Here is a 26,176-nt window from a genome sequence, read left to right on the forward strand (position 1 = left end):
TATTTTCATAATAAATATGAACATAATATTATTAGCAAACAAAAATAACAACAATTTAATAACATGTTGATATTAATCTCTTCCCGTCTTTTTTCAGTAAAATTAGATGTTGCAAATCAAAATAAATTCCTAATTACGTTGCTCTTCTATTCACTCCCCGTGTAAAGTTTTTGATTCAGGTTTTAAGTTGTATCTAAATATCTTTTGAAATGAAAGTATGTGGAAACTTTTTTCATACTAATTAATTTTCATTTAGTGTATTTTTCAAAAATTTTACACGAGGTTTCAAGAGATTTAAATTTGTCAATTAATAGAACAGCCAAGTGGGTTGGTCTTACCAACAAGGTTGTTTGAAAATGGAGGACGGCGCACATGGTGAGGTGTCTAGATGTCAATTTACACTAGGCACTGAAAGAAAAAGGTTGCACTGTTGTTTAATTTGGAGTTAAATGTGCATTTTATTCCGTCTAATACTTTAAATAATTCAAAATGTTATGACGGTTAAAATCTATTTTTAGTTAAAATCAAGATCATTTTTATTGGGAGTATGAATTCGATATCAGTTGACAATAATCACGATGTTAACTTCTTCCTTGACAGACAAATTCAGAATAAACTATTGGAAATTGATGATCAACTTTGGCTGACTGATTACATGGTTGAATCTAAAGGACGCACTGATGTGAAGGTACCAAAAACTATCAAAGTTTCTCGAAATGAGGATGTTGCAGGATGGTTTTGTAGTTCAAAAACAGTCCTACGCAAACCTGAAAAGGAGAAGCCAACACAGCAAACAATTACTCATTCGTGGAGAGAACAAAATAGATTGAAAAATCTAATTCAAGGTAGTTTTGTGTTCAAACACTACCCAATTTCTAAATCCTATATTGAACAATATAGAGAAAAAAACTCACAACTGAGTGGAATTAATTCTCCAACAAATCTGACAAAAGAACCAACAGAACTTAAGAAAGTGGGACTTCAAAATAATAATAGTTTATCATCTACACAAACAACTGGAACTATATATTCAGGCCAAACTATCTGTTCTCAGTGTAATCAGCCATATAACTCACAGACACTCATTACTGCTGCCTTTAATTATACAAGACGTGAAAATACCTCACTTGGAAATGGTGCATGTCGATGTAATTCTGTTCAATCACACACAGGACCTCATTCAAGTTCTCATACATGTAGCAAACATAAACATCATAGCCATAGCGATGCAGCTAGTCAGGCTTATAAATATAAATTGACTAGGGAACATGTAATTAACAATCATGCATGGAAATCTGAGTCTGACCATTCCAGTGATGTTGAAAAAGACTCCAAAACTCCTCGTGCCATGTCTGGTAAAAAGTCTGCAGGGAAACCTCCAACAAAAGTCACAGTTCCTTGCTTACCAACAGGCAATAATAAGAATGTACAGACAGTCACTGTGTAAGTACAGAAAGCAATTACAAATTTATTTAATCAAATGAAATAACTTTTTTTGAAAAGATCACAGTTTATTTATGTGAAAGTGTACCTTGGCAATTTGCTTAGATGTACTTCCTAGTATTCTGCATACATGTTTATGTATCAGCGATTTAAGGTCCCTGATTCAGTATATACATGTACATGTACAAATCTGCAATGTACATTGTACATGTGCCTGTATGTAATTGGTTGGTTAACAGGAGTTTTATATTCATGTACATTTGTAAATTGAAAACTTTTTATTATTTAGTTTTGTTAACATGAGGGGTAATTTCCCAGCTTGATCTACATGGAGATGCATCTTTATGTTTAATCTTATAATTTTTTTAGTGCATTTTAAATACAAAATGATCAAATTCATTTGTGTTCATTTGTGTTAAAAGCAAAATAATAATACAGGTATGAACAGTGCATTATACTAAAAACACAAAAGGCCAAAATATTCAATTTTCTTTTTTTGCTTTGCTTTGTTGGATTTCTCTTGGAAATTTCTTTGCATACATGTAATTGGCAGTATAAATACATGTATAAGCCTATTAATGTTGTGTATGCATCTGTTGATATACATGTAATTAATGTACAAATGTACATTGTACATATAAATGGTTTGTACATTTGTTTTATTAAAAAATACATGTAGCAAAAAAGCTGTGTATGCAGAAACAATTTTAAATTTTGTTGGGTACATTTTAAGCAAATAGAATCAATTTTTACAATATCTCTGTGTCATATATTTCCTGATACATGTATGTACATATAAGTACAATGTACAGTGGTGAAGGTTATTCATTCTTAGATATGTATTGGTTAAATACATGCACGAAATGTAATGTAGATGCAGGTCAATGTAGATTTTACCTGTGAAATACTGTTAGTACATGTAAGGTGAAACAAAAATAATAGTCTTGTTTCCTGCTACCAGCAAGAAAAAAAAATGATATGTAGGTAGGGAAATTGTTCTATTTTTCAAAAACATTTGACAGTGAGTTAATGGGGAAACATTCTATACATGAAGAGTGCTTGAGTCAAACTGGCCATACAATGATCATTAGGGTAGGCACAAAAAATAAGTGAGGAGCAGGAAATATACATATTAATTTTTTTGCCTGTCTGAAAAGAGATTTACAATGAAAATAAGAAATAAGTACAATGTACATGTATATGCAATTTAATATGTGGAAAATATTAAATTTCCTAAAATGCAAGTTGTAGCAACATTAATTAGGGGCCATTTCTTATATGTTTTTTGCCCTGCTTTTTACATGTAACTTTGATCATTTGTCATACATGTATGTCTGTCAAACAATTTCTGCTTTTATGAGAAAATTACCTAATTAACCAACTAAACTTACAAACTTTTACAACTGATTCTTCATCAACCTTGACCTTGTATACAAACAAAAAATTACATAACTACTTAACTTGGATGGTTTCCTCATATCACATCTTTACCTATCACAAATACATGCATAAATGTACATGTAATTTCCCTTGACCACCTTTTACTTGCAAGAAATACATGTAATTATGAGAATCCTTAAGCCCTGTTTTTAATGACAACAATGTTTTCTACTAATGCTTTGCAAGTTTAGATAACACAACTACTTCAATATTTCTAGGTTTCTATAGTGTAATTGCACTAGACCACCTAATTTTTAAGCTATCAATAAAAATTTCAGTTCCTCTTAAAATTTTTAAATCTGGGTATTATGTGCAAAATAAAGCATCATGATTGTTTAGTATTAGCAGGATACTTGTATGTGATAAATTATTTTCACTTGATTAGTTTGATCTATATTTAATGAGTAGGTAAATCTACCTTCTCATCCAATTTAAATGTTTAACACATAAGGGTTGGTTTTGCAAACAAGTAGATTAAAAGTATGATGCCTGGTATGTCACATGGAAGAATTATCCAGCTTAGTGAGATTTACAAGTGCACTTAAAAATCATCATACATAATACATACTTAAGTTAGAACATGTCAAAAGTTCAAAATTAGATTTTAAAAAAAATTATGATTATTAAATAATTACATGTACATGTAGATTTACATGTACAATGTACATATTATACAAGTACATTTTGTAGATTGACAAATGCAATGGATCTACAAATGCATGTATGCTCTTCCTACTTGTCCCATTGTACAGATACATGTATCTTCTAAAATCATGTACAGCTGCTACAATGTATCTTGTTTTTTTTTCCAATTTCATACTGCTGTTATTGTTGTATATTGAACTGAATTTTTTTCATAAACCTCAGTACATACATGTATTTTTTTTTCTATTTTTTTTACTAAAATCCAGAGTTTTAAAGCATTTATCTTAATCAATATTATATACAGTTTTACATTGTATGTACATAATTTGATTGATACATTCCAGTTACAAAGTGTAGGTACCTGTAATTTATCTTTGACATAGTGGAGGTTCATTGTGTATTTGTAAAAACTCACAATCACAATGTAGGGAATTAAAGGATTAGAGCTTGATCACATTGTGCTGTTTAATCCAAATTAAATCCAGGACTCCAGGTATAATATTAAAACTCTGTGACTTTGATCTCTTTAGATACCACAAAATGTACATACATTCAGTTCTTGTAGGGTTTAAATGTTTACCCTCAATCAGAATTGGAATTTTGATCAAGTGTTGATACCTGAGGTCTTTGATTGATAAACTTCATTCTGTCTAATTTGATTGTTTTCTAGATAACCATCCATTTAGTATAGTGTAACACACATGTTGAAAGTAGACTGACATGTATATGTGCATGTTTTTTATAGTGTAACATACATGCTGAAATGGATTGACATGTACATTGTACATGTACACATGTATTTGTATCATTTGGTTTATATTTCAATCCATTATTAATTATTAATTCAGACTCTTGATGTTTGATTTAGGACAATGCAAACATCTTAAAATACATGTATATGAACAAAATGTATACTGGTACATGTATATGATTGAAATGCTTATTGCAATGAATTGTACATGTCATTTGCATGCAAATACATTTCAGGGGCAGGTCCAGATGAGTGTAATGGGCATAACCCCCTTTTCAAAGAAAAAACAAAACCCCAAAAAAACTATAGTAATCTGCTAAATATTGTATTGAATATGGTAATTTATCGTATACATTCATTAAACATTTCATTATCTGGTTTCCTTTTATACTGATTCTCATAATTACGCCTCCTCTTCATAAAATCCGCCCCTGTATGTTGTATATTAGTAATGACTTTGATATAAAAATAGAAGGTGTAGTATGATCGCAAATAAGACAGTCATCCAACAATTCCAAGCAACAAACAATTAAACATTAGCAGGTCACTACACTATCTTCTATGACGGGAAAGCCCATACAATAAAGCAAGCTGTAGAAGGCCTTAAAATAAATGAAGTAAAAATATTCATAAAAGACAAACATTGACCTAATCTATAGAAAACACATTAAAAAATAACAATGAATAAGTATTTGATGGGTACTGAATCATGTGAATTGTCAAGTCAAATGTTCATTGATATATGTGTACATTGTAAATCATATCCTACATGTAGTTTGTGCATTATGATAAACATAAACATCAATATAAACAACTGCATGATTCCCAAAGATCAACCACCAAGTAATGCATATATTTATGTTTTAAAATTTTAGATGATACTAAAAAATGTGATAGAAATTCATGGTATGTTTTTTTTTTTTTTTTTTTAATTTGTCCTGCTGTAACATTTACATTGACATGGACAGATCATGGATTTTAAGGCCTGAAGTTTTTAGGGTTTCACTCCATGAATGAATCTGCAGAATTATTTGATGGCCTAAATGGCTATTATTGACTGGTTGTTAAAGGATTTGTGATGTGGAATTATAATTAGAACAAATCAAATATTTCAACCGTAAACTTTTAAATGAAAATTATTATTTTAAAGTTATTGCATTTTGCAGTTTTTAAAAGATACAAATATATAAGAAAATGAATTTCATTGCTAACGTTACATGTATATTATTCAGTAGTTTTGTGTGAAATGGAAAAAAATGTAACAAATTTTGCTGTGAAATATACATGTACATGTACAAACTAATCAACTGTCACATGGTTTAAAACTGAACTGTTCACTGGTTAGATGGATCAGTTTGACAGAATTTGAAATGATCCATAACTGATTGTTGATCAATGTCAGATATCAATTTCAGTTGCATCCATTGGTTTAAGTACTGTATAATCATGCATACAAACAATTTTTTTCTTTCAAATTTTAAAGGGGAGGGCTAGTACAATCTTCAAGGTCTTTTATATTTTTTTTCATTGGCATATTTTTTTGAAAGAGTAATCAAGGGAACCAAGGTTATAGCAGTAATCAAAAGAATGTAATCCAGGGACAAAGACCAGACATGGAAAACAGACATTCACAACAAAGAACACAAAGTAACTAAAATCATACATACAAAGTAACAAAAGTAAATGAGCAACTCAGACTCCACTAAAAACTGGGAGCAATGTATGTGTTCATGTAATGATGTTAAAGTTCTACACACATGTATACATTGTACAATTTATGGCTTAGAATAATAGTAATAATGTTTTGAACAATAATCCAAACTTTAAACTTGGTTTAAACTACAAAGCAGGGAATAAGAAGAATTAATCTTCTTTATAATTCTGTTGTTGGTATTGATATGTTTATTTACGTACAAGTTCAATACATATTGAATAGGCTCTAGGAAAGAAAACCCCCTTTCAGTTTACATTAAATGTAAATATCTGTATCATTTTGCTTGACAGATCAATTCAAAACTTTGATGTACCCCACAATGTTGGCAATCCAACTTTCAAAATAAGTGGTCATGAATGGGTAAGATTTGTGGCTGGCATTGAATCAGGTACACCATAAACATTGAAATGTCATTTCTCAACTTCAGGTATAAACAGGTGTAAGTTTGGGATAAGGGATAAAAGGAATAGATTTATACAGGTATTATAGTCTGACTTGAGCCATGATTACTGTCTACACTGTCAGAGTATTATTTATTTGGTACCAATTATGCTTTTGATGGTTGGGGAAACTATAAAATTTATATAGAATAGATTCATTGAAAATTTTGATAGTCAGTTTGCATTCACAAAATTCTAAATCCATTGGGCCTGCTTAAAAGTTAAAGTACAATGTACTACAATGTAACTTTAATTGGTTTGAAACTTTGCACTTATTAGTTATATGAAGTATGTTTGAAATAAACTTAAAAAAATCAAAGGAAAAGAGCACCAAATAACCTATTTGTTTCGATGGAAACCAAATTATATTTTATGTGATGTTGATTATGACTTTATACATGTACATGTTTATTGTACATGATATATTGTTTTTAACTGACAATACTAGGTGTTTTAATTAAAAGTGAAGTTATACATGCAATTTTAAATATATCATGGACTGATTTTGTGTTGTCGACTGTAATGACTACATTGTACTTCGCTACTTGCACTGTACATGCTCTACCTGTCAACAAGTATTGTACTTTGCTACTTGCACTGTACATGCTCTACCTGTCAAGAAGTATTGTACTTTGCTACTTGCACTGTACATGCTCTACCTGTCAACAAGTATTGTACTTTGCTACTTGCACTGTACATGCTTTACCTGTCAAGAAGTATTTTACTTTGCTACTTGCACTGTACATGCGCTTCCTGTCAAGAAGTATTGTACTTTGCTACTTGTACTGTACATGCTCTACCCATCAACAAGTATTGTACTTTGCTACGTACACTGTACATGCTCTACCTGTCAACAAGTATTGTACTTTGGTACTTGTACTGTACATGCTCTACCTGTCAACAAGTATTGTACTTTGCTACTTGCACTGTAGATGCTCTACCCATCAACAAGTATTGTACTTTGCTACGTGCACTGTATATGCTCTACCTGTCAACAAGTATTGTACTTTGGTACTTGTACTGTACATGCTCTACCTGTCAACAAGTATTGTACTTTGCTACTTGCACTGTAGATGCTCTACCCATCAACAAGTATTGTACTTTGCTACGTGCACTGTATATGCTCTACCCATCAACAAGTATTGTACTTTGCTACTTGTACTGTACATGCTCTACCCATCAACAAGTATTGTACTTAGCTACTTGTACTGTAAATGCATTACCTGTTAACAAGGTGCCATATAATGAAATTCACTGGTTTTGTTGAATGTTAATTTTTCATGTAATCTATTGTTTGATGGAGATGCCAAGACTTAGGTAATAGGTTACAAGTGTACACTTAATCCAAATAATTGTATTGTTAGCGACTTCTTGCACTCGTAATTTCAGTACTTTACATTTGCATATGATTTGCATAATTATATATCAATACACCACATTATGCTGCTAATCCGTGCTGTGTTTACCATCATTTCTAGCTTCATATTAGATCAAAATGTACCTCTTTAAACATCATACACATGTCTATGTGTGTTTTTTGCTTGTATAAGAAAAGAAAGTTTATATTAAAAGATGAAATGACCATGCAGTCAGATATATTGTGACCAAGATTGAACTTAATGTAATATTACCCAGTTTCCTATTTAGACCCAGGGGCTCATTACAATTGGCTATATAGGTCAATAACATTATCAGGGCCACAGTATATCTGATGATGTTTATGACCTATATAGTAACCTGTGGCTGAATCAGAGACTGAGTAATATCACATTAAGTTCAATGCTAACCTGTCATTTAATCTTAAATTTAAACTTCCTGTTCTCATACAAGCAACACATGAAGAAATCTGGGCCCTGATGTTTTGATAATTGTTTTGATTGAGAAACATTAGGGTAATCACGGTTACGAAAGAGTAATTATATCAAGGGAACCATGATTCTAGCGGAAGTCACCCGATTTTAGAGCATATTGCATTCATGCAATTTTGGATGTTGAAAGCAAGCCAAAATCAGTGGCAAAGAATATTTGACGATTAGCTGCTATGAAGACTTCGGTCAATGATTATTTAGCTCCCTGTCAGCTCAGCAAGTATTATGATTACCTACACTAGTGTACACTATGCCAGGAGACTTATGATTACCTACACTAGTGTACACTATGCCAGGAGACTTATGATTATCCAAACAACTACTAAAGTGAATACTTCTTCAGTTATTTGATCAGAAAATATTATGGGGACCCAAGGATGATGTTGATGATTTTTTTTTTTTTTGGTAATGTCATTGACTACTTGAGTCTCATGCTTTCACTCAACAGAAGGGATCTGTTTTAAGGTGACAATCATGTGTAAATACATGTTTGTTCATACATGTATGTAATTGATACAAGTGTAAGTGAAATTTACAGAAGTGTAATGTACATGTATCTATCATCTAATTGGTTCATTTATTTATACCTCAAAGTATAGTAATTGAATGCTTTAAAGATACTGTTGATTACATTTATTATTTTATGATTAATGCAGCTCATGGCGTTTGCCTAGGTAAGTTTGTAAATACATGTAACACACTAAATTGTATGTACTTGGAAAAAGGATCTTTTAACTCTTATGTAGCCATTTCTTATACATGTAGCTTCATTTATTCATCCTCTCATTATGTTAAAGGACTTTCTGGACACTTTCCTAAATACAGTAAATCCCCCTCTTTACATTAGTATAACTGTAGTACATTGTGTATGTTGATTGTTCATACTTGTCTTTGTCTGTTGGTAGATCCATGTTATTGTCTGTCTCACTGCCAGTTAGATGTACATTATACATATAGTTGCACAAGCAGTTATTTTTTAATAGAAGATTTATTTTTGTAAGTAGCTCTTCAGCTAAGAATCTTGCAAACTGAGATACATGGTTGGAAAGCCTACATATTTTTATTTTGTGATATTTTGTTTAAATTGTTATAGTATACAAAAATTAACATGTGGCTTTTTTTAGGAGATGTAACTTATAAAAAGTGCACTATAGTATTCAGTTAAAGGGAGATAACTCTGTAAACGATAGTGAAATACAATAGAAACTATTGATTTTACGATGTTCTTCTAAGAACAGACCGATTGGAATGAATGATTTTGCATTTCATCATATCTACCCATAAAACAACGTACCAAAAATAAAAATGTATAGCTTTTTTGGGATGTATTACATATTTCATAATTTGCATGATTCTTACACAGACTGCTACTAAATCTCGTCTTTGGTGTACTAGTGAACTGTTATGCTTGGTACATTTATAATCAGGTTTACAGTTATGATAAATCAATAGGTATAGACTATGGTACATGTTTGTATATAATTCTGGGACAAGAAGACAAAATTGAAATAAGCTTTCATTTTACTTTGCAATTTTATAATTTTACATAAACAAGTATACAGTTGTACACACATGTTGTAAACATGTGTTTTTAGTAATTATAAATTATGTGGCAAGAATGACATATATTTTTCTTGGTGGATATATCATCTGTAGTAACAGCACTACATCATCATCTTATGATGAAGTGACTTTATGTTGGGACATGCTTTCCAGATCTTATTCCAGTGATTCCCTCATTGGCATCTTCCTTCTAGCTATGGTTTACACCCATATACATTTCCAAGTACAAGTTATGTCATTTGTTATCATCCAGTGAATTCCCAATGTTTATCAACTCCCAAAATATTTCAATGTAATTAGTTTTGAGAATTCCATTTTTTATAAGAATTTTAATTCAATAAAGTATTATTATGGAATAGCTGCCAACTTTCATACTTAATTGTGTGTACTGTTATATTCTGACCATAGAATTGTAGTAATAGATACTTGTCAGATTTTGTTAATACGTTTCTACTTTACAGCATGAAAAACATATCTTTTGATAGTACTTGATGTTAACATGTATTTTTCGACTACATGTATTTTTAAATTTGGTAAGATACTTTTTTCCGAATGTCCTGTAATAAAAAGACTGTCACAAAACAAAAGCTAGTACAGCTGTTGTTTGCCAACAATAAATACATTATGTGTAAATTATACTCTGGATGTTCTAGTATTATATAGGACTTTATGTAGATAAAAAAACATTTATTTCTATTACAAGTATATACCGGTAATTATACCAAATTTTGTCAACTAATGAGACTTGATACCTAAGGTCCTCACTCTGCTTTGTTTGATATTTTGAAAGTCTATACAGCATATAATTGGAAAAAATCCAAGTTAATCATCTCCATTCATTTCTTACATTTAAATGATTTTCTCAAAAATCCTCATTTAAAAGTGGAAAGAAATTAATTTAACTGAAATAAAGTAATTTTAGAAATCAATTTGAATGGCAATTAACCTGATTAATTCAATTTTTTTCTGACAGTTCTTTAATATAGGCCTTCTTCCTAAGTAATCAATATAAGGAATGAGAAAGTATTTCATGAATAAAATATTGTTTTTGATATGATCTTATTTTCAATTAATGGTTACTGAAATATCAAATTACCATTGCATGAGAGTGCCATGTAGTTACAGGTAATGTTTTATACAATAATGATTAGATACTCTCCAGTTGAAACAGTAGGCATGCTGTCTGGTGATAATGATTCATGCCCAACTCATTCTGGTGGTTGGCAGGACCAGCTCACTGGCCAAGCATTTATGAATACAATGTATTAAAAAGATGTGACTGGTTTCTTTGAATTGGTTATCATGACTATTGGCAGTTGGAGAAACCCTGAATGTATATTTACATTGTGCATTAAAGTATCCTCACTGTAAAATGGTTACTTATTGCCAAGAAATTGTGGTGTATTTGGAAACAGACAAATTGTAACAGACACAAACTAGGGATACTGTTAGCAAGCTCACAAATAAAGAATGCCTCATTGCTTCTAATGGTATTAAATGTAAAACCTGTATGTTCAATTATCTCCCTTTGGAGTGCTCTGCCTTCATTTTAGGTGGTCATAAATTTTAACTTACTGGTATAAGTAATTATAATACTGTTTTGATGAGAGGAAATATAAATATATGACATAAACATATACTACTGTACTATTTTATGAACTACTCCCCTTTCAACACCAAGTACAACTTTCTAAAACATCACCAAAGACATTGTGGATATTGTATTTGGTAGTACAAGAATGTACATCTGTACAATTATAACTTCAGCAGTGTGAATTAGAGAAGAAGATATTGTTAGAGTCATTTGCTCATTTACTTGTGTTTCTTTGAACATATTATTTTATTTATTATATGTTCTTCATTGTGTTTGTCTGTTTTCCATGTCTGGTCTTTGTCCCTGGATTACATTCTTTTGATATCCACTAGAATTTTGGTTTCCTTGATTACTCTTTAACTTTAAACTTAAAGCCAAGCTCTCATAAGCATGCTGATATTGAACTCCTCACAAGAATGCATGACAGGCTCAATAGTACTATGTTAACATAATGCTGTATTACTACATGTACCATCATTTGCATGATTTTTATGAAGAGAGATTTGAAATTGTTGGTCAAGCAGTAGTATTGTTAGGGAAACATGGCGAGGATATTCTGGATCAATAAAGTTTTGAAGTGCTTTTCAATATTAACTGTTTGCAGTACCATTTAATGGTAGAAAAATGCATTGCCATTTTAGGATATTCATAGACCTGTTGACGTAATAAAATTTTCCCAACAAAGCAATCATTTAAATATCTGAAATTGAAGCACTGTAATGTTATGGTTGTAGTTAGAAAAGTGCCATCTATAGAACTTTATACAACTGATTATTGAAATTATTGAACTTGTTTATAATAGGAGGTTGGGTTAATAGTTTAAAAATATGGCCTGTACTATAGGAAGACTACTGAAGAACCTTCCGTTAAATGCCTTTTAGATGAATTGTATAGAAAATTCATTAAAGATGTTAAAATACTTCACAATCAAATCAATTTTGTATATTTGCTTCTAAAGTACTGTTCTAAATTAATATATTATTATATAATTATTTATATTGTAACCATGTACCTTGTGCCTTCTGTTAAAGCATCCCAAATGACAAAGGCCATAAAATCTTGTTAATTATTATTTATTTTGGTTCTTGGTTGTAGAGGCTAAACATTGACTTATTTCATTGGTATTCACTTTATAATGATTACAAATTTGTTTTGTCCTTTTCTCTCTCTCTCTCTTTTTTTTTTTTTTTTTTTTTTTGTGTCTTCTGGAAATTTTAACAACGCAAACCTTTTTAGAAGGTCAAACTTACACGTTGTAAAAATGTTCATTGTTCATGAATATTTTAAAAGAGAAATGGTCTTTATTTAAAGGACTTAATTTAATGCTGAAAAAGTTCATAATTTGTAATACCCAGGTACCTAATTTACATGTTTAAAGTTGGAATTTTCATGGAGTACTTTTTTTAGAGTTCTTCACTCTTCCTATCTCCAAACCTCATAAAGTCATTTTTTGTTATGTATTACAAATATCCTTCGTACCAATTTTCTTTTTTTTTTTTTAGACAACAGTTAAATTCTCAGGGTAAACCTACCAATAGTGATGGTGCTAGTATCGCTACAACACAACAAAATCTACGAGCATTAGATGCCTTGACATGTGTAGCGGCAGAAAAACAGGTCAGTATTGTACTCATGGACATTGCTAATACTCAAATAAGCAAAGTGTATGTACAATAATGTTATGTGCTTGTGTGTGATATTATAATATGGCTCAGTAGGCTTGGTGTAGCTAGGGTAGGTCAATGGAAATAAGAGATATTTTCAGTAATAATTTTTTTAAATCATTTAGAAATACCGGTAATGTTGTTCTAATACAATTTTATACAAATTCTGGTTCATTTACATATAAAGCAAATAACAGGTTATCCCCTATCATTAATTCGGGTCTATTATTGTCATACTTAAAATTGAAATAGAAGATAATAATTCTGAATACAACTACATATGTGTACATATATAACTACAATTTTTAGATAGTGCTTTTTTCAATAGTACTTTAAGTTACAGCTTTTTCACAGAATCTATGAAGCTTATAGCTTTTTCTAAATGCTATTTTTAAGATTTTCTAGTTAATGAAAATATCATAAAATGTCATAATATGTGTTGTTTCATATGAACAGAAATATACTACAGCTCTACAAACATTTTTCAATTCATTCATATAAGGTAATGTTTAGTTTGATAGCTGTAGATTTTGGAACTTTACTGAGGAATCACCTTGTTAGAGGCTCTATAGGAGGGAGCAGTGGTTAACAGGGTGTTATTGATATATAATAGGTAGTCAGTTCATATGGAAATGTGATGGGGAAGGTTTACAGACTGATTAAGTTGTGACACATTTACCGTGGTTAAGGTGGTGGTGGATTTAGGAATTTCCAAAATTGGGGTAGGGTGTCAATTGTCAGGCCAGAGGGGGCCTGCTCCTGTGATTTATTTGACACCAATAACTTTATTCTTGCTAACTTTTAAATACTTAATGATTTTTTTAGGTACATCTTTTTCTGTAAACAAAATTTGTATGTCATACATGTTCTTTAAATCAATTTGGTAAATTATTCTCTGAAGTTGTTAAACATTTGAAATAATACCTAAAACAATTTTATATCAGTGTTTTGTTTTCCGAGATACCCAAACATTTTAAAAAGTTAAAACTGTCTTTTTAAATAGGTCTGTGATGTATTGGTTCAAGAGATAAAAGAATTTGTTTACAAATATAAACCATAAACATTTATATACATATACATAGGTAGATCTCCTGGTGTGAAATCTTTAAGGGTTTTTGATATTTCTTTGACTTTTTTTCCAATAGTTAAAATCGTCAAATGTATTTGGTTCAATCAATAAAGATTTTTGGTTAATATGTTTCAGTGCGTTTGTTCCCTTCAGGAAATACAATACATTCATTTAAGAAATTGTTCAGGTTTGACCAAGACATAAAGGCTAGGATAGTGGTGACATAGGAACATATTTTTTTATGAATTATTATATTAAGTTTAATAGGGATCGTTAAATGACTACACAAGCACATCACACGATCACACGTAACACATTGATGAGCATGCTCACTATTCATTTGTCAGCGTAAAACTCGGCCTTACAGCACGGTACAGGTGCGGGCACTGGGCCACATACTGATGGACTCAATAAAGGGTGTGGCAATCAAACGCCCAGAATCCAGTCTGATGTATGCTTCAATGGATTTCACACGCTCCAAGAGTGAAGTATGTTTTGCCAATATTTTTTTTTATCTCACTAAGTAGTACTAGCCTTCCCATAGTGCACCTTGGTTGTGATGGAGCTTCTATAGTCCTCTCACCATTAGAGACAATAATTGATGTATTAGACATGTGGTCAACTTATGCATGTGTAGTATTACAGTGTGTATTATGTGTATCTTACTAAGTCTTGTTTTTATCCAACTGTGGATCATAAACTGTTTTGTACAAGTTTTTTGTATACTGATCCATAACAAAACATATATAATAGAACAATTCCTTTTGAATCTATTATGAATAAAGTTTCATTTTTTAATAAACATGCAGAAATGAGCCAATTCATATACTTATTTTAAGGATGCTATTGAATTTACTCACTATTATATTGACAGGAGATGTAAGTTACATTTGAATGATTAACTGATCAGCCCAATATAATAAGAAGGAGACTAAACTTATTACTTCTATATAAATACAGTTCATGTTTAGCTGTGATATTCCTTAAAAATGTACATTATTTCAGGACAGACCTTTGCAGACTGTGTCGCAGGTACTGTTTCCATGACAACACAATCTTGTTTGAACAATAATCACAGTATAATAATGAACACTTTAAGCTTAATGAAATTTGAAATGACATAATCTCTTAATTAAGTGTTTGTGACTGATTTTTTCACAAGATAGTACAATTTTATTTTTTGAATGAGGGGGGGGGGAGGGGTTCTATAAGATGTGCATGTCATCATTTGTCTTTATTGTTATTTCATGTGAAATTAACATACATGTATTTTAACGAAAAGGGAAATTTTGGATAGAATCAGTATGAGACAAGTACTACCTGAAATGCTCTGTAAGATTGGGATTATTCACAGTACAATGAGTCTTTTGTGCTGACTTGAGATCTGAGTTCTAGGAGTTTGCTATAATCAAAAGACTGTCATGGCAGTCTTCTAATAGCCAACTTTCCACCATCTTGCAGAATATTTTTTTTTTTTCTTTTTTTGAGCCCATATTATATCAGATCCTTAATTTGTTTTGTCACGACAATTCACATGTATGCATATTTTTAGTTGTAATTTAGTGAATGAATTGTTCTAAAGAACAGTTCTTTATATTTGAGTGTAACAGGGTTCAAAATCTATTGTTCATTTCTTGTAAAAATCACACCTTTATAGCCATGAACTTTTAACACTAAATTGTTAATGTTTTTGCAGAGTTTTTAATAACCATTTGTTCCCAAACCATTTGCACTAGAAACTGGATGTGAAACTTTATACAAAGTAACCATTAGATGACAAAGTATTTTTTTCTAACATTAATTTAACCCTAATCAATATATGAACATGGTCTGTCATTAAATAATTGTTTGTGTATGAAAGTAATTTTATTTTTAATAAAGTTATTTTTTTGGAAAGGTCTTTTTTTACAACTGAATTAGCTTTGCATTACTCATTAAATTGGTAGAAATAATGTATAGAGATATGTATTTGGTAAAATAATCATTCTTGTAAAATCATTGCACTAAATCTAGGACATAGTATACCACATCACAACCTACATCAGAGATATATTGGTTTTAAGCTTTAATAGTTGTTACAACTAGAAATTAAAATAAAATATTTCCATAAATCCAAGAATTCGAAAGTACCAGGATATCTACAAGTATTTTGGTTTATTTAAAACATTTGTGATTTCAATCAATTGTCTGCATGCAATCAGATTTAAAACATGGCTAAGTTTACCTAGAACTTTTGCTCTTTTGTATAAATTATGGACCAGAAAATTGTTTAGCTCACATGGAGGTAATATATACCTGGTGGTATTTACTGATAGACTAATTTTAAAGCTAAACATGGACTAGAACTGAAAGTTTTGATTTTCATAGATTCCTATGTAAATTCAAATACAAATTGATTTAGAGTTATAAATTATTCAGTGCATCTACAGATTGCCCCCAATAGCTAAATATTGTGTTATGTTCTGTAGTGATTAAATGGATAAATACAATATTTGTTTAGCAAAATACAGGAATTAGATAACTTTTGAATTATTTACATACATTTGCAATAAAAAAAGATTCTTTTTTGGTATATTGCTTCTTATGATGACTTAAATTTAGTTGTTTTATTTTATGAGTTGATTTGGTATAGAAATATTTTATTGTAGAATAACATTCAATAAATGCATGGTTTTATTATGACAGTATATTCTACTTTGGTTGTAATAAACTGTTTATCTAAGATTAATGTTTAAAAAATTATGATACTGGATGAAGACCTCAAAAATGGTATCAAAATGAACAACACAGAGTTTTTAAAATTTGCTTGTATTGTTGGTTGCATGAATGAATATAATTTTTATTAAAATAATTAAAAATATTGAAGAATCCTTGCTTAAGTTACATTAGACTCAGGACTGATTCCAAAGAGAATGTTTTAACATTAAAATATGTTTAAATTAAATTTATGGTCATTCTTAGTAAAACCACTTAGATGGCTCAAACTGTGAAAATATGATCTAATTGATATTATGATGGTCTATAAACAGCTTCCAGAGAAGCCAGAAAGCAGAGACGGCAGCTTGGCGAACTCACCAGAACCTCTGCCTACCGATGGCGAAGACAAGGAGGTCCAAGAAGTGATAGCTGTGACTTCTGATCAAGACAGTGATATAATTAGCCTCTCAAAATTTTCTACTATGTGTCTTGGTGCTGACATCACAATTAAAGAAAATGATGGCCTAGAACAACCTTGTGCTCTTCAACTCTTTCCTAATAACAATATAGAGATGAAAAATGCAATGAGAGTCAGTAACAGGACATCTCCAGTTTGGCATCCATCTAATTCTTTCACACCAAAAGAAAGAATAAAGAAAGAATTTACTTTTCTAACAGCTTCTCCTAGTCTGAAAACACCAGATATACCAGTAAAATCTAAGGCTAGTCAGCCAATGGTTCGATCTCAGTCAGAAACAAGACTTGATCACTTCCCTGTCATTTACCCAGAGTCTAAATCTGGCATGCTGGTAACTGATATAAACTTAACAAATCAAGCCAAACTTGATAGAACAGAAACGCATAGGGCCAGTAGCTCAGATCAAAAGATGTTTATTAATTCCAAAAGAAGTACAATGAAAACTTTACGCCATAAGTATGCTGGATATATTAGAAGTAGGAAAATACAAAGCTCTCAAACTGAAATAAATAGGGCATCATTACCAAAGCCAATGCTTCCTCACACAGACAAGAAAGCCTGTTCAGTAAAACCCTATCCATCAGAGTTTACTATTCCTGACAATATGAAGGTCATGCAATATACACTCTGGAGTACTGATGGTAATAAATCTAGTGTCAATACTTCTGAATTTGGCCAATCAACCAAGAACTCAAAAACCTATGAATTGGATAGGGAAAGTCTGCAGAAAGTGGCTGCTTTTATACTTAGTGAGCATCCGTCCCCTCCACCAGTCAGACACGAGATAGCAGTGGCCGATGGGGTACTACCGTTGAAGTTCCTTCACTTGTCCTGGCACGGTGTTCACCCCAGAAACCAACATTTTACCACACAAATAACATGTATTGTGTCCTAATTAAAACTCTTTTCACACTGTTCAGCTTTTAATTTTTTATGGTCATCCTTCTAATTGTGTGTTTTGTTTATCAAATATGCACTTCACCTGTATTCCCTTTGATATTACCATTAACTGTGCACCCAAGGATTTAAAACCTTAATCATAATTCATCCCATTTACCACTGAAACTACAATTGTTTATCTTCCAACTTTTTAATGATCTTCAGAAGTTAAATTTATGGATTTTTATAAGAAAGAAAACAAATGTGGCATAGAAATTTGAATAATTTAGTACATGTATAATGATGTTATCATTAGACATTTAGTGTCCAGTGAATAACTTAAGTCAATAGGTCTATATGTAAATGTTTCACCATACCACAAAAGGAAAAGGATTGGATTGATTTTGGGGGTTGTGACTTGAGTACTTTATGAATTAGGAACCAAAAATAAGCATTATTTTATGTCCAGACAATAACTTGACTTTAATTGAATACATTTTTTTGATATTGTATCACAAGGTGCTACCACTAAAGGAAGGCTTGAATTGATTTTAGGGGTTGTGACTTTTAACTAAAAAGCTCAAAGGGTCATTTTTCACAATTATTGTCACAGTGCACATTCAACCCCCAATCAAGAGTTGCTTTAACGCTTTTGATGTCGTGGTCTTACTGAGCTTATTTAAGATGGGTTTACATGTTTACACTTATTGAAAACATTTTGCTGATCTATGTAAATATTTACTATTTTTATAATGGTTTTAAAAATTTCAAAAAAAAAGTTTTGCATTTCACCCTAACTGTTCCTTTTTCTATTAAAATTTGAGTCCATATATATTACTATTGCACTGAGTTTGGGAATGAAAGAAAATGTCAGCTATCTATTCACTATACAGCTGTTCCATTAAATACCTTTGTATTTCAATAATTGCAATAAATACTATCATCAAAGACATTTTTTCATTTACATGTAACTATGGCAACCATAAATATAGTGCAGTGTATCTCAATATATATATCAGTAGTTCCAATGTGCTTATATTGTCTCCTATAACCTTCACATCTTTATATTTTCAACTGCCTGTATGACACCTTTAATAAAGTATGGTGTAATGTGTCATCAATTTGAATAACTGTGTGTAATTAGGCTTAAAATGGGTTCAATTGATTTTTAATTCAGGTTTTAAAAAAAAGTAAAAAAAAAAAAATAAATAGAAAAAAAATGTTTTCTGCATTTTATCATTTTTTATTTTTTTTTAATTTTAATAGAGATAAGATGTGCATTTGAGAAGCTGTTCATTTCACATTTGTATAAAAAATAAGCTGGTATATTCCCTTCTTAAATCTATTTCACAGCACACTATAGTTCTGGTGAGAAAATAAATGAGGAGAAACCTAGAGTGTTTTAATTACTCAGACATGCTTACTATGAATTAGAATTCAGGGACAAAAAAATGTTTTGTCAGATAATCTTTTGTATTCAATTCTGGAACTTGTAAGATATTTGATCAGTAGTTTTAAATAGATACATGTATGAGCAAACCTAAAAATCAATTCATTTTATTTCACACCATAACAATATAAGGAATATAAATATACGTTTTTAACTATAGGGAGATGTCATTGTGCATGTTATATGGTTAATATTTCCTCTTTATCCCCAATATGTTGAGAGTATTTGATCTTTTTTCAGTTTCTACAATGGTTTAAACACATGCCGGCATTATTTAACTGGATAATTACTGCACTCAATATACATGTAGATTATTTTTTTTTTTGAATTAAGATCATAATTAAATGGCTGGTAACCTGTGACAAATCAAGATTAAAATTTTAAGTCTATTTACTTAGAACTATTTAGGATTGTTGATGGCGATTTGATTATTCCTATGAAAACTGTACAATCCAAACCATGAATACTCAGAAAACCTGTCTAAAGATATCAGTGCAAAAGTTAACTGAATACCTGTCTAAACTGACATAGTTTCGAGTAGAAACTTGTTCTCCATGAAATATTACATTTTTTTTTTATCTGTGCATGCTAAGATTTCATAATCATCCTGTTTGTCACAAAACCAAGTTCACTGCATTACACCGTACACTTTGTTTGTATTTGAACTATATGTCATAGGTCATACCGATTTGTAGAAATACAGAATGGCATTTTGTACATAGCCACCATATTTTTCTGTTCTGTTTTTCAGTTTTGTTTGTTCTTGTTACAATTTTCGTAGATTTGCTGGAGATAGCTTTTTCACCAAAATTATTTTGCAGATTTAATTTTTTTTTTAATTTTCTATGCAAATCGCTACCATGCAGCTTGTACAAAGTAGATATATTTGATGATCACTGCCTATGTATTATTTAAACCAGATCTTGATCTTTGTTGTAGCATTAGTGTATTTGATTTCAGATGTGGTTTGATACTGCGGGAAGGGCATATGTTAGTTTGGCTGCTAGATATGAGCCACTAAAAAAGTGACCACAAAAAAGGTATTTTATGTTCCAGGGGAGATAACTCATTTCTTATTGTAAATTACTGATTGATTCAAGCACAGTTCAAATGACCACCTTGAGACTGGTTGCCAAGAAATATTGTCAAAGCTTTTATCATCACTTTTTCAGTTCCTATTTGTCAACAATACAAATAAATTAAGATGATTTTTTTAAAATTCTTCATATAATTTGTCTATGCTTACAAAATATCAAAAGATAATCTATCACCTATATCTTGTGCATTAAATTTCTATTGATTTCATGGTTTTTCATTTAATGTTTGGGACGTTAAACCCCAACAAACAAACAAACAAACATTTAATGTTTGTAAATTTTGCAATTACACTGTTTTAGCTTTTGAACACATCACTCATATACATATATTTACAATTATATATACCTGTATACAATTTATTATTTTTAGCTCACATGGCCATCACTTGGCGCCTGTCATCGTCATTAACAATTATACAGAACTCTGAAATAACTATACTAATTTGAACCAAACTTGGTATGAATGTTTCTTGGGGGTATCCTGCATAGAACTGATGTGGGGATTTTTGATTCGTCAAAAAACATGGCCGCCATTACTAAAAATAGAACATAGAGGTCAGACTGTAGTTTTTCACATATATTTCCAAAACCTATAGGTTAAGCTAAATTTCTGACTAGGTTAAAGTTTTCAGCATGATGAGCTTTATCTCTACATAATTGAGTTATTGCCCTTTTTCAACGATTTTTGCTGTTTTTTTTTGCTATTTCTTTCAAATATCTTCTCCTCTGACACTACTTGATCAATTGTCACCAAACTTTGTATGAATATTCCATGGGGTATCCTGCGTAGAACTGTCGTAGGGATTTTTGATCCAACAAAAAACATGGCCACCGTTACTAAAAATAGAACAGAAGGGTCAGACAGTAGTTTTTCACATATATCTCCAAAACCATTAGGTTAAGTTAAATTCCTGTCAAGTTAAAGTTTTCATCATGATGCGATCTATCTCTGTTCAAATTTTGGTTTTATTCCATTAAGCCATAATTGACTTCTTGCCCTTTTTCAACAATTTTTGCAATTTTTAATGTTATTTCTTTCTAAAATCTTCTCTGACATTATTTGATCTATTGGAATCAAACTTGGTATGAATGTTTCTTGGTGTATCTTGCATAGAACTGCTGTGGGGATTTTTGATCCATCAAAAAACATGGCCACCATTGCTAAAAATAGAACATAAGGGTCAGACAGTAGTTTTTTGCATATATCTCCAAAACTGTTAGGTTTAGCCAAATTCTTTCAATAGCTGAAATGATCCTTATTAGGACTACATAAATCTTCAGGGATGAAAGTTGTCTGATGACTCCTTGTAAGAGTTATTGCCCTTGAAAGGGGAAAATGACTTTTTTTTACAAATTTCAATCAATATCTTGAAAACTATGATAGATTAAAAGAAACTTTTAATTGTTGAAATGATCCTTATGATAAGTCCTACCAAATACTTCTTGAGTCAAAATTGTTGGACAACTTCTTGTTAAATTTATTGCCTTTGAAAGGCAAAATTCGACCAGGTGAACGATTCAGACTCTTGGGAGCCTCTTGTTTAAATAAAAATTACTTGTTCCAATTGTGTAATTATACATGGACACTTCTTATGATACATGTATATTAAACAATTAAAGTGAAATCTGTCATGTATTTTTGTGTTTCAGAATAATTTGTACTGGTAGGTTTGTTGTTTTTTATACAGACTTTTCTTGTAGTGAACTATATTTGGTATTTCTGTCTTTGACTGCATGTTTCTTACTAATCAGGTAGTGCATGTATTTTATACATACAGGGGCTAAATAAGGGATAATAACTAGGAGTTAAAGAATCTTTTTACAAATGGAGTTCAGAAAATAAGGATATTGGAAATAAAACAGTATTTTAAGGAGTGCCCCCCCCCCCCCCATTTGGAAATTCTCATATTTCAAGTACATCTAAATAGTGCAAGGTCTGTATCATGCTGATTTAGAAATCTGTTCACTTAACTTTTGAATGTCCTTGATTTTTTTTAATGCCTCTGGTGGTTCAAATTTTAATACACGACCTCTGTTTCAAATTTCAAAAATTTTTCTTTAATTGAAAAATGAGCTATTTGGTACAAAATATACATCCCTGACCACTACTTGTGCAGTACCTTTGTTTTATGTCAAAATTATTTTCCTGTAAATTCATTTTCCCAAACTCCTAGTTTGATGTAAAAAATATTCACCTTTCAATATTGTTGTGTTCACAAGTAACCACTTCTGTAACCAGTGTGTACATTTTACTGACAAGGAAAGTGGGAAAAGACAGCAGAGCACTTCCAGTGTCACATTCTGTGATAATTGTCTCTCTTTAAAGGATTAAAATCTTAACTAGAATTTTCACACTGTTTCCATACTAACAGTACAATACTCATGCTTTTATTTCAATTTTTATTGCTTCCTTAACTGTCTTAGAAGAAAATACATTTTTTTGAAATTCCTAGATTTCCTTTGTTGAATTGAATGCTTATGCATATCCCTGTTCGAAGAATTTTATGCTTATTTCATATGCTAAAAAAATATATTTATTTCTTATGACTTTAGTTTGATAGTTAATTGAACCTTTGAAGGTAGATCATATCTATTTTTTTTGTACACACTGACAGCACAAGCTTAATACTGTTTGGGAAGTCTATTTACTTGAAGGTGTTTATGCAGTCCCTTTCTGTAAGTTGGAAAGATGTGTCCATTTATCGAAATTTTTCTTTCAAGTGTGAAATGATATGAATGATGGATCTTTAAAGTGATACATGTAAGTACACAGTATGATCTACCTTGTATAGACCAGGGCTTATTCTACTCTTTCATGATTATCTATTTTCCATTTTCACTCAATTTCTATGGTGAAAAATGTAGTAGAGCTTAATGGGTTGGTCTGTGCTCATAGCATTCTACCATCTATCAATTTTAATACCTTGGTAATCGCACTATTGTTTCCTTGAAATAATTGGTAGCTGCATAATATTAGACTGAACCAAGGACCTAGCATTTATCTAGCCTTACATTGATATTCTCTCCATGTTTTTATTATATATGATTTTGTTCTCTGTGTATGTTGACTTCCTATTTATTGAACATAATTAAGTATAAAGAAACTTAATTGATTTTAATAGTATTGTGATTAGTTAGATATACTTGTAGAAACTAAGTAATTTGATTAAGCATGAAAAGAGTTTACTAAATGTTTTGTAAATTATGATTTATTAAGACAAGTAAACAGTTTGGTCTGTGTTTCATTGATGCTCAGTATGGAACACCTACAGTTGATGGCTTCCTTCATCAACCATTACTTTCCCACAATGATTCAGGCTGTGTTCAGACTTCTATTCCAGTAGCATTATATCATTATTTAGTTAATGATGAAATAATGAAAGTTAAAATGGTTCTGTTGGTGTGACATTTATCTTGAAAGTTGACTTTACTTTACAAGTTACAACAATTGAGAAAAGATGACATGTTTTATATTAAAGTTAAACACATTTAACATCAAGTAACACAACAATATTATAGTATTATTGCATAAGGCATAAGGTTTTTCATATTGGCTCAGTTGTTGGTCCGAGGTGTAGCTGGTCCAACATTGCCAGCCAAGGATCAATAACTCGGCCAAAATGGAAAACCTTATGCAATTATAACTTCATTGACTAAATAGTCCAATATGTTGTATTGTCCTAGGCCAGTATGATGTATTGTCCTAGGCCAGTATGTTGTATTGTCCTAGGCCAGTATGTTGTATTGTCCTAGGCCAGTATGTTGTATTGTCCTAGGCCAGTATGTTGTATTGTCCTAGGCCAGTATGTCGTATTGTCCTAGGCCAGTATGATGTATTAGACGGGTAAAAGCCATATTTGATAGCTAAATCCTGTATTGATACACTTTTGTATTTTGTATTGTATTGGCAGTTTTAATCATATTTACGAATATTCGAACGTTAGTCGATAAATTTACTTACACATTTTCTAACTTAACTCCTCAAATAGAACGATCTAACTTGATACTAGCATTTAACTGGCAAAGCATTAGTTAAATGCTATAGTTTGAGTGAAAGGATGTGTGATAGGAACAATGTTGAATGGAAGAATTCTACCACTACCAGGATGGAAAATCCTGGGCGAATGATGTTCTGCCACTACCAAGATGGAAAATCCTGGGCGAATGATGTTTTACCACTATTAGGATGAAAAATCCTGGGCGAATGATGTAAAATTCTGGAATGCACATTATTCATAGATTGTAAAAATACTTTGAAGATATTTTTCATATTTTAGTTCCAAGAAATAAGTATGAAGTTTGTTTTATATTCAAATTTTATCAACTTTAAACAGTGTTGTTTTGTCAGAAAGTATTTGTAAGGACTTCTGTTTCTACCCTTGTTTGAATGGCAGGTTTTATGGAAGGCAATCAATAGGCATGGGAGGGTTATCTGTACAGACACTGAATTGTTTTCATTTCTTTCTTTGACAGAATCCAGCAGAAGAACATCCTAACCTAGATGGGTTGACATGGGTGGAGAAAATGGAGTTGTTACGATCAATGAAGAAGAAAGAAAAATCTAAACCACACAAACATGTCAAGTTAACATTCATCAAAGACATCCCACCAGAAGATAAACATCAGAGACTAACTGGATCTAAACAACTATTAATATCTGATAATTTGACCTCTCTTGCTGCTCAAGGTCAAACAACATCAGAACTTTTTGAGCAGAGGAGAATTAAGCATCTTTTACAGCAGGCTAGAATGAAGAGAAACAGTAATTTTGAATGGCTGACAGAAAGTCCCCGTTACAGGTATTCTGTAGATAGTTCTAAAGACGATTCATCTGAGAGCCCTTCATTGTCTGATGATGATGAAGACAGAGTAATAACAAAGTCTCCCAAGTGTTTTAGTCCAGGGATGGATGTAGGGCATGCTGAAAGCACCTTACTCAGTCGGTATAATATTAAACCATTTGTAAGAGGTGGAGGATGGAAGGTTACACCAATGACAATGCAGCGAGCTCGGACTATTGTATATGATGATTAATATTACAATCTTTTATTTACAATGTTACAAAGTTAATAGTTGGAGAATAAAATGTTTTTGATGTTTGGGTGCTTTAATCATAGTGCATATGTTACATTGGAAATAATACTAATTTCAAAGAATTTTATATTACTCAATGAGAAAATTTCAGTGTTGACAATGAGAAGAAAATTTATTAAAAAGTGATTTCTTGGTTTTTTTTAGGTTTTTATTATGTATTAGTGCCTATGAAAACTACCTGCTAGATTGTTCTTTGTTATAACACATTCTTGATATTCATACATAGATCATTTTTGGAAATTGATGTGAGCTGATAAATATCGGAGTCATTACCAATAGTTTTATAAATT

The 26,176-nt window shown here is 31.0% G+C and overlaps 1 protein-coding gene across 4 annotated transcripts; it reads left to right on the forward strand.

Moving 5' to 3' along the window:
* Nucleotides 1-315: 315 nt before the first annotated feature.
* LOC148611031 (uncharacterized) lies at nucleotides 316-25,402 on the forward strand. Of its 4 annotated transcripts, XM_088591083.1 has the most exons (8): nucleotides 316-1,443; nucleotides 8,958-8,975; nucleotides 12,961-13,075; nucleotides 14,539-14,679; nucleotides 15,197-15,223; nucleotides 17,221-18,168; nucleotides 20,656-20,735; nucleotides 25,266-25,402. In XM_088591083.1, the coding sequence occupies exons 1-7, from the start codon at nucleotides 548-550 to the stop codon at nucleotides 20,722-20,724; spliced, it is 2,214 nt and encodes a 737-aa protein (XP_088447209.1). In that variant the 5' UTR covers nucleotides 316-547; the 3' UTR covers nucleotides 20,725-20,735; nucleotides 25,266-25,402. The 4 variants fall into 4 exon arrangements, with proteins under 4 accessions (XP_088447209.1, XP_088447207.1, XP_088447210.1 ...); XM_088591081.1 differs by lacking the exons at nucleotides 15,197-15,223; nucleotides 20,656-20,735; nucleotides 25,266-25,402 and having other exon boundaries at nucleotides 319-421; nucleotides 601-1,443; nucleotides 17,221-20,612; XM_088591084.1 differs by lacking the exons at nucleotides 14,539-14,679; nucleotides 15,197-15,223; nucleotides 20,656-20,735; nucleotides 25,266-25,402 and having other exon boundaries at nucleotides 319-421; nucleotides 601-1,443; nucleotides 17,221-20,612.
* Nucleotides 25,403-26,176: the final 774 nt, after the last annotated feature.

The sequence above is a fragment of the Perna viridis genome, chromosome 7, assembly GCF_037379345.1.
Source record: "Perna viridis isolate PV_CMFRI_1.1 ecotype Kerala chromosome 7, ASM3737934v1, whole genome shotgun sequence".
Taxonomy (NCBI): domain Eukaryota; kingdom Metazoa; phylum Mollusca; class Bivalvia; order Mytilida; family Mytilidae; genus Perna; species Perna viridis.

Coding starts and splice junctions, on each gene's coding strand:
- LOC148611031 (XM_088591081.1), top strand. CDS start 357: ATGGAGGACGGCGCACATGGTGAGGTGTCTAGATGTCAATTTACACTA. Junction 13,076..14,538: donor GTGTAGCGGCAGAAAAACAG/GTCAGTATTGTA, acceptor TTCATTTGTCAG/CGTAAAACTCGGCCTTACAG. Junction 14,680..17,220: donor TCACACGCTCCAAGAGTGAA/GTATGTTTTGCC, acceptor GTCTATAAACAG/CTTCCAGAGAAGCCAGAAAG.